A 13,819-nucleotide genomic window follows, 5' to 3' on the forward strand; every position below is an offset into this window, starting at 1 on the left:
TGTCTGTGTCCGTGGCTAGCGACTGTGCTTGGATGTTTGCCGGGCGTCGCGCCGGGCAATTCGAGTGCGCAGCAATGCAAAGTGCTTATCGCAGAGAGATAGAGAACAGTCTCCAAGATAAGTGGCAGTTACCGAGTTGAGTTGGTAGGGAACAAGGTGCGACGAGCGAGGTTGAGGGGTCACGAGTGTCTAGCTCTTCCTCTGGCACGCAACGTGTAGTTGAGATAAGAAGTTGTAGGAAATGCCGGCACATGTGGGTGTTGCCGTGGGGCATAGCATACGCTGGTAGGGTACTGTGTGTATGCGCCGAACTCGAGGTCATATTTATTGTCGGGTCGTCATGCCATCAAATAGAGAAGGAGGACAGTATTTAGGCTTGAGCATCTGGATTGCATCCACTCTGCATCAAAACATCGTTCGTTGTATGCCCTATCTTCAGCGACGATGATCAGACATGCTCAAAGATGCTGTCTGACTCAGACATGTCGCTGGAGATGCGGCAGCCTTCTCTTTGCCTGCATTCATTTCCGATAAGACTTCTTGGGATGGCACAGGTCTGCTCTTCCCCATTCGTGCATTGGATGCTGATGTAAGTCAGACGTAGTGTAGTATACAGATGTGGTGGTTGGGTCCTGCTCCATTCTCCGAGGTGCCTTATCCATCATCACTTATCGGTGCTTATCCCAAAGCCCGCTAGACCGGGCCGCCTACGGCAGGTCGCACCTGCCAGCAGGGCTCTGGCGGCTCGAAATCCCTGTCGTAGCCCACTAAAAGGGCGAGAGAGTGTGCCCACTGCAGATCCGGAATACCTGTAAGATACGAAAGACTGGCCGAACAGCTAATCCGCTGCTGCGGGTGCTACGTAAGGTCTGGCAAGGAAGGGCACGGCACGGCAGGGCATGTACCCATCGCAGTCGGCTTGTACCCGTCGTACCAGGCTGCAGAACCAAGGAGAACGAAAATACCTTACGTAGGCCGTGGGCACTGGAGGAGCAAAAGCCAAGCACGATAGCGTGCCGTAATTTATCAGGCAGGCAACCTACGTGGTAATACTGGGCAGGCCCTTTGACATTTTCGACCTACCGACCATTCCGTTCCGTCCCATCCCACATCAGCACTGCATCTTCTTTCCGTGCTCACAACTCCTTTCTCTCCCCTCTGCCAACCCATCCAACACGCTGCACGCCTCCCTCAGCCTGACCATCCAACGCGTGTCACCCCTCTCTCAGCTTGACCATCCCTCCTTTACGCGAACCGAGTCCCGCCTCGACAACTATTCGAGAGAAGTTGGCAGTCTCGACTCCATCTGCATCCCTTACTTAAGAGACGGATCCTGTCACTGGGGGCCACTTATCGATCATCCGTGCAACCTCCACTGCAACACCGGCTTCCTCGGTCGCCTCGTCTACGCTATTAAAAGCTCTTCACGTCCATCCATTCTTCGACAGATAGACGTCTTCCACCCGCCGAGCTTCTTTCTTTGACTTCAACAACATCAACATGTCGGTACGACAAACAAGGCGCCAGGCCGCCCAGGCCGCTGCTGCGGAATCACCCAAAGTCGCGAGCGACGAATCGACCAAGCAGGTTACGATGAATGGCGACAGCAACGGTCCTGCGCTGGCGGAAGACCCGGAAGAAGGTCCCACTGAGAACATCTTCTTGTTCTGGCCCAACCTCATCGGTATGTTTATTTGGCAAGCTAGGAGGTGACTGGCACATCGCTGACCCGTGTTTCGTCAAAGGTTACTCCCGAATCGTCCTCGCCATTGCCTCCCTCTACTACATGCCACTCCATCCGCGAACCTGCTCTCTGCTATACAGCGTATCTTGCCTTCTAGATGCTCTTGATGGATACGCTGCGCGCGCTTTTGAGCAATCGACGCGCTTTGGTGCTGTTCTTGATATGGTGACGGATAGATGCACGACATCGTGCCTGCTGGTCTTCCTGTCTTGCGCATTCCCCCGCTGGACTATCGTTTTCCAGATGCTGCTTTCGCTCGACTTCTCTAGCCACTACATCCACATGTACACCACGCTCACAATGGCCGGCTCCGACAGTAGCCACAAGAACGTCGACGAGAGCCGCAGCTGGATCCTGCACTTGTACTACACCAACAAGGTCAGCTATGCCTAACAACCTAGCGCCCTAACCTTTTGACTAACCGTCAACTCTGCAGACCGTTCTCTTCATCTTCTGCGCCGCTAACGAGCTCTTCTTCATCGCCCTCTACTTGCTATCGTTCTCGTCGCCTCTCCTTTCGCCGTCACTGCTCAGCTCCGTCTCCAACATGGAAGCGGCCCAGATTCAAGCCGGCGCGCAGGTCAACACATCTCTGCTTAGCCACATCTTCCCGAACCCCTACAGTGCCGCGGCTCTCGAGCTTGCCCGCGCGAACAAGATGGATTCGTTCTGGCCGTGGGTCTTGACTGCCGCCAGCTTTCCTATCATGGCTATGAAGCAGGCTATTAATGTCGTGCAAATCGTCAAGGCGAGCAAGTGGCTAGCTGAGGGCGATCTCGCCATGAGGCGGGAGAAGGGCTTGCCCAGAAAGAAGACCAAGAGCACCTGAGCAAGCAGGGTGTGCGTCGCCGAATGCGTTCACGCCTTCGAACGCAGCAAAGGGAGCTCACCGCCCACAATCACCACCCAGCGGGGTCGCATCTTCTATGCGGCGCAGCAGTTCTGGGCTTTGACTGGTCCAACGACCATGTCAGGTGGTTGGCTCAGTGAGAGATGAAAAGGTTACCACGCCGATTAGTCGCAAGGTGCCAGTTGAGCAACAAGCAAATCTACGGGTCTCTTGCATCCATATCGATGTAGATGCGAAATAACGGGAGGCTGCAGGGAGCAGGGGCTCATCGTGCGCGGGATTTGATGACACCAAGTGCGGATGCACATTGCCGGCTAGGAAACGCCGAGCCCAGCCAAAGGGGCAAAGAAACAATCGACCAAGTGTCAAAGTCTGGAGTCTGGAGTCTACTTGTCTGTTGAATTTTCCCTCATCTTAGACTAATCGAATTTTCCCATTTATTATACGATCTGCCGCCGGGCGGGGTCCCAGGGACGTGACCATGTCCCGAGTTCCTATGAAGTTGACTGGATATGTGAGATCGCAGCCCTAGTGCTTTGCCCACGGGCAGGCATTCAGCATGTCATGTGAGGTTAGGGAAGGGATAGGGGGATATGAACATTTGAAGCTATATAGTCCCTAAGGGCAATTTTGGTACAACACATTTACGCTTTCAAATATCCGTCGCATGCTCCGTTCTTCAGTGGCCGTCAGGCACCGCTAACACCGGAGCCGCCGGACCCGGACACGGCTCCGGCTACGATCGGCTCCTTGGGCTGGTGGTCGTCACCGGCACGCCCCGCCGCCGGAGCCGCGAATCCAGGCTCGGAGGGACCGTCCTCCGTTTTGGCCAAGCCGTACCACCCCACTACAAGCACGCCGAGTATGCCTGTAACACAGCTGAAGACAAGCGCGACGATGCCTCGTGCGGTAAACCTGGTTTCGCATGGTAAGCACATACTGCAAGAAGGGGTGGTCCATCCGAGGTGAGGGGAGGAGGGTGGCGGGGATGGCAAACGTACCCGTCTGGAAGGGTTCCCGGCGGAGTGTTCTCCCCGCTCAGGTCTAGGAAGTTCTTGGTGTTGGCCGCGGCGTTGCCGGCAGTTGGGACATTGGCCGCGGCGCAAACGTCCATGTGGTTCTTGGGGATTGACAGGGTCTTCTGGAGGTCCTGGGGCGCCTCGACGAATGTTGCGATCAGGCCCGAGGTCACATGCCATTCGATGTGGCAATGGAAGAGCCAGACGCCTAGACGGGGGCACTGTGTTAGAACGATGATGGAGCACGGGGCAACTTTAGGGGGGTGTAGAGTGGTTGGCCTACCCGGGTTGTTCGCCCTGAAGCGCAGAACAATGTTGCCGTTGGGCCAGACAACGAGCGTGTCGCGCCGCATCGGCACCTGAGGGAAATCCGCCTCGGTGACGCCGGAGTCGGCAAACGTTCCGCCGTCCTCGGGCGCGCGGTGCAGGGCCTGGAAGTCGTGGCCGTGTAAGTGGAACGGGTGACGGCCCGGGTCGAGGTTGTTGACGACGATCTGGACGACCTCGTCGCGCTCGAGGACGAAGCTGTGGGTGTACGTGCCATACACCCTGGGGTCGGTAGCGGCGTCGCCGGCGGATAGGACGGTGTAAAGAGTGGGCACCTTGGGGGGCTTGTAGGTGATGTTGTTGAAGAAGGCATAGTTTGCGCCGTCTCGGAGGTTGTCCATGATCACGTCCAACTCGACAGTTTTGGAGGGGGAGGGGAGAATGGGCTGCTTGTCATAGGGAACGAGGGTAATATCGTCGAAGGGAGCAAATTCGTCTACTAGTGCTGCAGGGTCGCGGGGTGAGGATTCATTGTATACCAGCCAGCCTGTGACGTTGTAGTTGAGGTCTTGTGGGAGCGTGTCGAAGAGGGACTACTCCTGGTTAGTCAAATGACGAGTGGTGGGGAGGGGGGGTTCGCATAAAGGAGGAAGGGATGGATTACGGTGTCCATGCTGCCGACGATGGCAAAGTTGGATGAAGTGTCGTTCCTAGTCTTGACGAGGAAGCTGTAGCGTTGGGCCGCGGAGATGTAGATCATGCTCGCCTCTGCCGGCTCCGTGTATATGCCGTCAACCTCGATGATGGAGATGTTGTGGCCCTCAATCCACACGTACTGGCCCGCAAAGGCGGCCATGTTAACCATGCGGAAGAGATACGTCTTGCCAGGCTGGACAGACACCGTGAGATTCTGCGTGTCGTTCATGAGAGCGGCCTGCGGTACGGGCTCGGCGCCGGTCGGATTGCCCTTGCTCATGAACGCGGGGATGAGGTCGGCCATTTGGTCATGGTACCAGTCGGACAGTGTTACGACTATTTCGTCATCGTACTGGTTCTTGAATGGCGAGTCTGGGTCGTGGATCACGAGAGGGCCCCTCAACCCGTCAGGATACTGGCTTTGTGTATGGGAATGATACCAATACGTGCCCGGCTGGTTAATCTATACGTCTCGTTAGACCATCAAGTTGCACAGACTGCTCCGGAAGAGAGACAGCTCACGGTGAAGTTATAAGTAAACGATGCCCCTGGTGGGATGGCGCATTGGCTGACTTGCGCCGGCCCGTCCATGTGAGTCGTACCGTTCATGTAGAGGCCGTGAAAGTGAAGGGACGTCGACTGGTTTCCCAGCTGATTGTGGACGTTGATGAGGACATTGTCCCCGACGTTGGCATCGATTTGTGGGATCGGCCATTGTCCATTGATTCCGATTGTTGGGCGGTTGAAGGCGCCATCTGGATTTGCCGTCACCCATCCGACATTGAATTCATAAGAGACCGTGGCAGCGCAGGCACTCTGCGCGAGGGCAGAGATGAGGGCTAGTAGTTTTGCTTTGCTTGCCATGGTCGTTCTCTCCATGTTGGGCGCAAGATGACGGCCAAGAATGAGACCAGGTAAACGGGGCGCGTGTTACGATGGCTTCTTGTGTGTCCTGTCACTTATCCTGCCCAAGACAGAAAGAGAAAGAAACGAAGGGGGAAAAAACCCTCCCCATGTTTAACTATGGGGGCAGGTGAACTTCTCCTAGCTCGAGGGGCCTTGACCAAACGGCAACTTCTGGCGGGCGGGGACCATGTTCGCCGAAGGGACATTTCCGGCGTCGCCCCAAAAACATCTTATCAATCTGATCTTCCTTGGCCCAAACACCAGCCATTCCAACAGCTCCTGAGCCAGAGCAGAAGGCAACGTGACGATTTAGTGTAACCCAAAACTCACATCGAAATTACCGCCCCCTCACACTAGTACAAGCCACTTTGGCAGGGCGGGCGTATGGGCGCCTTTCTCGGCGTTGTCCGGCAGCGTAGCTGGGCCGACAACGAGGCCAGCAAAAGACGTGCCATCACAGGTGAGAGCAAGGCTCATTGGCCACCGGTATCTCGGCATGTCCTCATCACGGTGTATTGCAGGAGGGGTGGGGTGGTTCCGCGCTGGAGATCAGCTAACCGGGGTCCCCTACAGCCGAGAAAAAGCTTGTCTCTCCGCGCTAAGGCAGCTCGGCGTCCTCCAAGGGTCCCAATGTGGGCAAGTAGCCTGCCGACTGGGTTTGTGAGAGGGGTATTGATTCGACTTCGTTCCATCCCGTCGGTTCCGTGGCAGCGAGCATTGGCCGCTTGTTGCGCCAGATACACACGCTCAGCAAGCTGTCGTGGGAAGACTCGATACGAACTGCATGGCAACTCTAACTGGGCTTGTGTCGTGTATCAAGCTGGAGATGCTCAGTCGAAGCTTCTTCCAGGTGTACCAGGGCTGTAGTAGCTCGAATATACCAATGTGGCAAGTAAGACAAGTGACGAGTCAATGGCTGTTTCCAAATCCCTCAAACCAGCAAGGAGATCGGCGGCGATCGCAATGATATCAAAAGAACTCCGCCATCGTCGAAGCAGGCTAGTGGTGTTACCATGAGTATTGAGCTAGTGAGCTGATGAGTGGTTCGATGGTGGGTGGGTGGGTGGCTACGATGAAAGGAAAGTCTAGCCCGTCCATGGAGCTGGAATTCACCAATGCCCTTTTACTAGCTTGCCACATCCAGCCAAGCAACACCACCAATTCGCAGCCCTGCATAATACACAGTCAAGTACCCCCCGCATGTTTCTCTTTGCCGGTCTTCGGCCTCCATCAAGCACTCAAATGTTTCGGTGGCAGGTTCTCGCCGTTGTTTGTCATGCCCCTGGAAAGGAGACGCAAGGGCAGCTGTGTCGTCCCATGTTGTCTGTCAGCACCACGGACGCCCCCCCTTTGCCAAACCATGCATGTGCCTCGTTTATCAATCTTCTGCGTCCGAAAATTCCCAAGGTTGTGCCACATCGCGAACGCACAAGTGCCTCACATATCCTTGTCTGCTGGAGACCCAAATCTGCGCTAAGCAAGCCGAGCTGGCCTAGGGATGCAGCAGTTCCAGAGTCCAACCCGATGCGACCAACAGGAACTGACTATGCTAAATTAACCGAAAAACCTTGTCATGAGAAACGGCCCGCTGATTATCGCGATGTGTTTGGACTCTCTTATTCGTTCCGGGTCACTAGTGTCTCGCCACCGGTCTTCCATCTCCGTCGTACCAAGCCAATACCCTTGCTCACTTGATCCGGGTGTGTACTGATTTGCCTTATCAGATCGGACTGGTCTCTGTTTCCTTTGCCGAGTGTCCCAGACAAAGTCCATCACCTCCGTCTTTCTCTTTTCTGCAGCTCGGGCTTGTGATACATTTACTTTCCACTTACTTGCCCTCCTCGAATACGCAAAGATGGCTGTCGACGTCTTCTCCGTACCCGTGTTTCTGGTCGTTTTCCGTGAGTCCCTGGAAACCGTAATCATTGTGTCGGTTTTGCTTGCTTTCCTGAAGCAAACGCTTGATGGACCCAACCGAGACTTGGCCGTGTACAAATCTTTGCGCAGACAGGTAACGATTCCTACTTTCCTACTCGTATGGCTGCTGATACTCTGGCCACAGGTCTGGCTCGGTACAGGCATCGGCTTCTTGATATGTCTCATTGCTGCAGGCGCCCTCATCGGCGTCTTCTACAAGCTCGGCCGCAACAGTTGGGAGACCCATGAGTTGTATTACGAGGGTGCCTTTTCTCTCTTCGCTGCCATCATTATCACGATAATGGGGGCTGCCTTGCTTCGAATCGGTAAGATGCAAGAGAAATGGCGAATTAAGCTGGCGAAAGCCATGGAAACCCCCATCAAGTCCGGCGCTGGCCGAGGATGGTTCAAGCACTTCGCTGAGAAGTATGCCATGTTTGCCCTTCCCTTCATCACCGTTCTACGGGAAGGCATCGAGGCTATTGTATTCGTTGCTGGGGTTTCTTTCTCTGCGCCAGCAACTGCTGTGCCGCTTCCTGTCGTCGTCGGCCTGATCGTCGGCGCCTTGGTCGGTTACATGTTGTACAAGTAAGTGTCTTGCCTCTAGTAATCTCGGGGTGTCAAGTTGACGGTTTCAAGGGGCGGATCCACGGCCAAGCTGCAAGTCTTCCTTGTCATCTCTACCTGTCTTTTATACCTCGTCGCTGCTGGCCTCTTCTCCAGAGCAGTGTGGGATTTTGAGCAACAAGAGTGGAACAAGGTTGTCGGCGGTGACGCTGCAGAACTTGGGAATGGCCCGGGCTCTTATGACATTGATAAAAGCGTTTGGCATGTCAACGTGAGTACCCTTGTCAACGTGTCCATCGTACTATCATACTGAGTCCTCTGAAGTGTTGCAGTCCGGATCTGAACGGCGGTGGCGGTTGGGGAATATTCAATGCCATCTTCGGGTGGACGAATTCTGCGACATACGGCTCTGTGCTTGCCTACAACCTCTATTGGATCTTTGTGATGGCCGGGTTCTTCATCATGAGATTCCGCGAGATGCGAGGACACTGGCCACTGATGAATCCGAAGCCATCTCACGAGGGTAATGACCGCGTTTCTGATGACCGCGGCGGGAGCGAGGAACAGTCTGAGGCTAGGACCCTGGAAAAGAACACGGACGTAGCCACCACGAAGACCGTCACGGCTTCGTCGTGATCCTCTTGTTGGCGCTCGCTCGTGTGGGGTTCCGTCATTGCCTGTGTGTTTCGTTGGCACACGCGTTGCACCGGCACCATTGTACGTTGAACCTAGGATTCTCTTTGGCTTGTTGAACCTCGCCAGACGGTCAGGATTTTGAGTGCCTGAGCTGCAACTTATTGTATTACAGCGAGCGGAGCAGCCGCCCTGGCTCGATGATATGAATACTACAATCTAGGATGCAATTTCCGAACGAGAATGTGGTCTAAAATCTTGTCGTGAATGTCCCTTCTATCAATATTCTGGTGTCCAATCCCACTTGTCGGCGGTAAATAGCTTGCGAGCCATTTTGTCAGCGTACATGTTGCCCTCGTATCGAAGCCGCTGGTCGCTGGCGAGGCTTCGAGTGAATTCAAATTTCCTCTCCTCTCTGCCCACGTTTGAAGTCTCGTCAGCAGGAATCCAAGTGACCGACACTCGATTGCTTTTCCATTCGGTTTGCGATATCGAAAGCACCGTTGACGACAGTGTCGACCTAATGTACTCAATGATTGGGTCGAGACGTGTTCGAATGCCGCAATTAGTGTGATACTTGTCAATCTGGTAGCTTGGCACCTGCTTTAGGGTCCCTAGTATTTCATCAATGTCGATTACTGAAGAGTCTGGAATGTTGTCTAGTGAGCTGGGTCCGAAGTCGACAACGCCCATCAACTCTTTGCTCGTGAAGAACTTGAGCATTTGACCTAGTTGGAAAGAGTCACAAGCAGAACTCGAATCGTAGCCAAGTTTACATTGCCTCTCGCGGGACGAGTAAAGGGCAAGAAAATGACGCTGGACCGATGCAATAGTGTTTAGAACACACTCCCGCCGGAATTGCAATTCTCCTAACTGAGGTTAGCATGTCGTTACCATATGACAAGGGCCTAGCTTAATCCCATGCCGTCCTCGTTGTCTGATTATCTGTAGTTGTCTCCATCACCCTTTGGGTCTCCCGCCTAGAACACGTACGAGGAGACAAGTACTCACCCTCCAAGCCATCCGGCAGATTCCACCACAGTTCAGTCCGCCAAAACTCGTCTACAGACAAAGCACTCCAACGAACCGAGCCACGGAGAATGAGCTCTCGAGTATTGCTGTGGAGCCTAGGCGGCTGCTCCAACAGCCAGGCAACAAGGATCTTCTGCCTGAGCAGGTTCTCGACATCAAGGCTTCTCTTCCGAGTGTCTAATCGCACTGGTTTGGCACTCGTAAGAGGCCATTTGAACTTCAGCTCGATACTAAGATATCTTGAGACCACTGATCGACAGTCAAACCGATCCGCCAAAATGGCAAGAGTAGTCACATGGAGCATATTGATAGCCGTAGAGTGTATCTGCTTCCCATGCATGATTCTCATCAAGTCCTCAAAGACCTTTTCCCGGCCGACGGAGCGAGTAGCTTCATCATCATCGACAATGCTTATCCAGGGCAGGTCCCTGGCATCTACTTCGGCCAGTTTGAGCTTCTCAGCGGTCAGACAAGCCAGTGCCTCTTCGACTTTGCTTGCCTCAGAAAACTGTTTATTGCCGAGGAGGTTTTCAAAGTACCGTGAGTGCTTCTTCAAGACGGCAAGCTCGACGCGGTAGGCGACTCTGATGCTCGGGCTCAGGTTCGGCTGAGGAACGCGTGGGGCGCCGATTTTCTTGCTGGCAGCCTGCCAGGTTTTCCGAGCAGCGGCGATGGTCTCCCTGGACGTCTCGAATGTAACGTCTAGTACAATGTCTCCATCGTCAGATATGAGCACAACGGGGGGAGTACCACCCGGGGACGGATCCGATGTGTCATCCTGCACCGGTGCCGAGTCTTCCATCGTAAGACAACGCAGCAGGGATAGGTGTGTATCTCTGCTGCAACTTAAGGAATAACATGTAGTGTAAGGATACAACTAGCCATTATACGGCTAAAAGGCATAAAACAGTATCGGAAAGATGTTCGAGCAGAATGATTGTTACCGGTGTAAGTGATGAGTTGTAATAGACAGTTGCCTGTTCATGTCGTTCGCCTCTCTAAAGTCGTACTGGAACTAGTGCCGATGCCCGCTTCCACCACGGTGGGTCTACGGTGTGCATTTTCTGGGAACATCACTGTCCTGATTCTGTCCTGATTAGATAAGACAGATGTTGGACCAGATGGCAGCTGCACGGTGATCCGCCAAGTCACTTACACGGAGTACAATGTACATAGTTTTACCTGAACCCGAGATCCCAGGGTGACCTGTGGAACTGGATGCAGCTAAGGTGGTGATTCCCCCCTACGGGTGTACCTTGAAGCGGGCAGCTGGCAGGGCATGGAAAAGAAACCTCGACGGCCAGTGCCTGTCCCTCCTCCGTCTTTCCTTCCCAGGCCGATCTCATTACGTCGCTGGGTCCATCCATGATCCAACCGAGGCCAACCGTGTGCCTTGGCCGAATTCAATCCTACAATTCCACCGTGTCTAAACCAAACCATTGACCAGAAGCAAACATACAACTATTATCAAGCGCCTTGCGATCCATCCAGCCACCTTGCCCTTGGCACGTCTTTCTCCGGGCCATTGCATTGCAGCATTACAACAGCTTCAGGCCAATGCCTCGACGTCGCCGACGGAACACCTGACAGCTCCCCCCTCCTTTGTATCATCGACCGAAGCCGCGCCGAGATCCCACCTACAGTCCCTCAAAGCACCGCCCTTGCTTGACGAACTGAAGCCCATGGCTCCTGCAAGCAGGAAGGTCGTCCTATCTGAGCTGCTGCAGTGCCAGTGACGCTCCCGACATCTCTGCCCGAACCTCGCCCTCCTTAAAACAATGCCAGCTCTCGTTCGCTGCCACGCAACGCGACAAATAGCGCAACACCATGGAGCCATCCGAGCCTTTCCAACGCCAGCCGTTCGGACAATTCACTCGTTCTTGACCGCTAGTACCGAAGAACCTAACGATCAGCCTGCCTCCTCCACGGTTCCGAGACCAGTGTCGCGACGAAGCAACACCTCTCAAAAGTCCGACTTCCGACGGGTTATGACCCGGCCCTGTATACTACCTGAGACCCGGCCACAATGTATATTCGAAAGCGACGAGGCACCCAGCATGGGAAACCGGCGATTGTTCCACAACTACTTTGTCACCCATCTTCCATCATCCTCCATGCACCCTGATTCACGGACATCATCGGGGCCTGGGCACAAGCTACCCCGCGATGCCTCCACTCCTCATATCCAGAAGCCAGGATCCTCCCCAGCAGCGGCGGCTCTGAACATGCCTAGCCGAGACCTTACTGTCGTCCGGATTCCGCTCCAGAGGGCTAAGCATCACTTCGGTGTTGCCTCATCAAGGGGTCAACGCCCCTACAACGAGGATACGAGCCAGGCTGGCACAATCAGCGTACCAGCATTTGCCAAACGGGCCCCTATTAGTCTTCAGAGAAACCCCATTCAAAAGCCGAATGAGGCTACTTCGGCCGATAGCGCATTTGGGGACCCTCAGGTGTTTTACTTTGGCATATTTGATGGCCATGGCGGATCCCAGTGTGCTGAATTCTTGCGGGACGAACTGCACGGCTATATCGAGCAGGCCTCTGCGGATTTTGGGTTGCAAAGTAGTCTGGGGAGAAGCCAGCGACGAGAGACAGGCCGCAAGGACGATGACACTGAAAGATCTGAGGAACTATTCATGAAAACGGAAGAGGACGTCAAGGATGAGATACGAGTTCCCGAGCAAGACGAGCATGGCGTATTGAGAAACCCCGAGAGAATGGAGCCTCTGAAAGGGGTGGAGCCAGTCTCAGCCAAAGTGGACAACATCCCGAAAGCTACCAGGCTGGAACAAGACTTGGTGGAAGAGTATCGGCAGACGGTCGGGGGTTACTTTCGGCGGTTCAATCCTGAGTACTTCAAACTCTCGGAAGATAAGAAAGAGAGCAGCGACAACGGGCCCCCAGTCACAGTGGAGTCGGTTCTGATGTACGCATTCCTCAGAGCAGACTTGGACTTCGTCTCTGCCCAAGCCCGCAAACCCGACCCTGATGATCCGCATGCAAGTGATTGCCCCGTCAACAATGACGAAATCCTTGGGGTACCACACAAACCGCCCTCAGGCCACGGTATAGGGGGCCTATCACGCTTCAAAGGCGGATCGACGGCATCGGTGGCTCTCATCTCGACGCCCACTCCGGCCCCTTTCTGGCATCCCAATGCCCAGTCAACCTTGGTCGTCGCCCATGTGGGCGATACGCGGATACTCCTCTGCCAGACAACCACTGGTCTTGCGCAGCCCTTGACATCAGACCACCACCCCACTACGCCCACCGAAGGCCGTCGCCTTCGTCGTTATGCGCCGGCCGGCTCCATGGTCTCGGCAGACAGCTTCGGCGAGGACCGCATCGCGGGTCTGGCCAACAGCCGTTCCTTTGGAGACATGCGAAGCAAGCGCATTGGCGTATCGGCCGAACCGGAGATCACACGTGTAGAGATCGGCCCTGCGCAGTACTCGTTCCTAGTCCTCATGAGCGACGGAATCTCGGGCACGCTCAGTGACCAAGAGATAGTCGACGTGATCAAGGAGGCCAGGACGCCCGAGCAGGGTGCCAAAGATGTTGTCAACTACGCGACTGAGGTCTCGCACGACGGAGATAATGCTACCTGCCTTGTCGTCAGACTTGGCGGCTGGGAACGCAGATCAGAGGGCGGCGTAGGGAGTCTTGGGACCAAGGAGATTCGCGACAAGAGAAGGGCGGAGGCGTTGGACCCCCGACGAGGCAAGCAGTAACTAAGGCTGCAGCAACTTTTTATGGTATAACTCTTGTATACGCGATGGTCTCGGGAACTCTTTGGATGCAGATGGAAACAATTACACTGCAGACCCGGGCATTGCCATCACTACTGTCATCTCTTCGGGAGTTAGGGATTTGGGAGAGGGGAAATGGTCGGTGTATACAAGCCTCGCGGGATGATGTCGTCTTTCAGAATTAACAGCTTTTATATATAAAAAACACACGCGTCACAAGAGGTATCCAATAAATCAAGTATAATCATGCAGTTTCATACTTACTGTGCTTCTTTGCACAGACCCGGGGGAATTATTCTAGTCTCACTCCAGGCCAAAGGATTGCACTAACCCCTCATCCGCCTTCCAAATCCTATCCATCAAAGACCACATTCCCAAGGACTCCAATCCGCAACCCGCAACCCAATTGTCAAATGATGACACCCTTGTTCCTTTT

At 54.5% G+C, this 13,819-nt stretch overlaps 5 protein-coding genes across 5 annotated transcripts; 3 read left to right on the top strand and 2 right to left on the bottom strand.

The window, feature by feature from the left end:
• Positions 1-1,500: 1,500 nt before the first annotated feature.
• On the top strand, positions 1,501-2,573 carry EsH8_II_000880 (CDP-diacylglycerol--inositol 3-phosphatidyltransferase; the record flags this gene model as incomplete). Its single annotated transcript, XM_083264178.1, has 3 exons — positions 1,501-1,684; positions 1,746-2,122; positions 2,181-2,573. The coding sequence occupies 3 exons, from the start codon at positions 1,501-1,503 to the stop codon at positions 2,571-2,573; spliced, it is 954 nt and encodes a 317-aa protein (XP_083121500.1).
• Positions 2,574-3,283: 710 nt separating this feature from the next.
• Positions 3,284-5,455, bottom strand: EsH8_II_000881 (Cupredoxin; the record flags this gene model as incomplete). Its single annotated transcript, XM_083264179.1, has 5 exons — positions 3,284-3,509; positions 3,596-3,821; positions 3,897-4,473; positions 4,545-5,039; positions 5,099-5,455. The coding sequence occupies 5 exons, from the start codon at positions 5,453-5,455 to the stop codon at positions 3,284-3,286; spliced, it is 1,881 nt and encodes a 626-aa protein (XP_083121501.1).
• Positions 5,456-7,337: 1,882 nt separating this feature from the next.
• Positions 7,338-8,602, top strand: EsH8_II_000882 (iron permease FTR1/Fip1/EfeU; the record flags this gene model as incomplete). The annotated part of the gene is made up of 4 exons (XM_083264180.1): positions 7,338-7,493; positions 7,545-7,987; positions 8,039-8,237; positions 8,291-8,602. 4 exons carry the CDS (start codon positions 7,338-7,340, stop codon positions 8,600-8,602), a joined length of 1,110 nt encoding a protein of 369 aa, XP_083121502.1.
• A 276-nt stretch (positions 8,603-8,878) lies between these two features.
• Positions 8,879-10,433, bottom strand: EsH8_II_000883 (uncharacterized protein; the record flags this gene model as incomplete). The annotated part of the gene is made up of 2 exons (XM_083264181.1): positions 8,879-9,468; positions 9,611-10,433. The coding sequence occupies 2 exons, from the start codon at positions 10,431-10,433 to the stop codon at positions 8,879-8,881; spliced, it is 1,413 nt and encodes a 470-aa protein (XP_083121503.1).
• Positions 10,434-11,745: 1,312 nt separating this feature from the next.
• Positions 11,746-13,365, top strand: EsH8_II_000884 (type 2C protein phosphatase PTC6; the record flags this gene model as incomplete). The annotated part of the gene is made up of 1 exon (XM_083264182.1): positions 11,746-13,365. One exon carries the CDS (start codon positions 11,746-11,748, stop codon positions 13,363-13,365), a length of 1,620 nt encoding a protein of 539 aa, XP_083121504.1.
• Between the last annotated feature and the right edge of the window lie 454 nt (positions 13,366-13,819).

This window comes from Colletotrichum jinshuiense, chromosome 2, assembly GCF_051148585.1.
Source record: "Colletotrichum jinshuiense chromosome 2, complete sequence".
Taxonomy (NCBI): domain Eukaryota; kingdom Fungi; phylum Ascomycota; class Sordariomycetes; order Glomerellales; family Glomerellaceae; genus Colletotrichum; species Colletotrichum jinshuiense.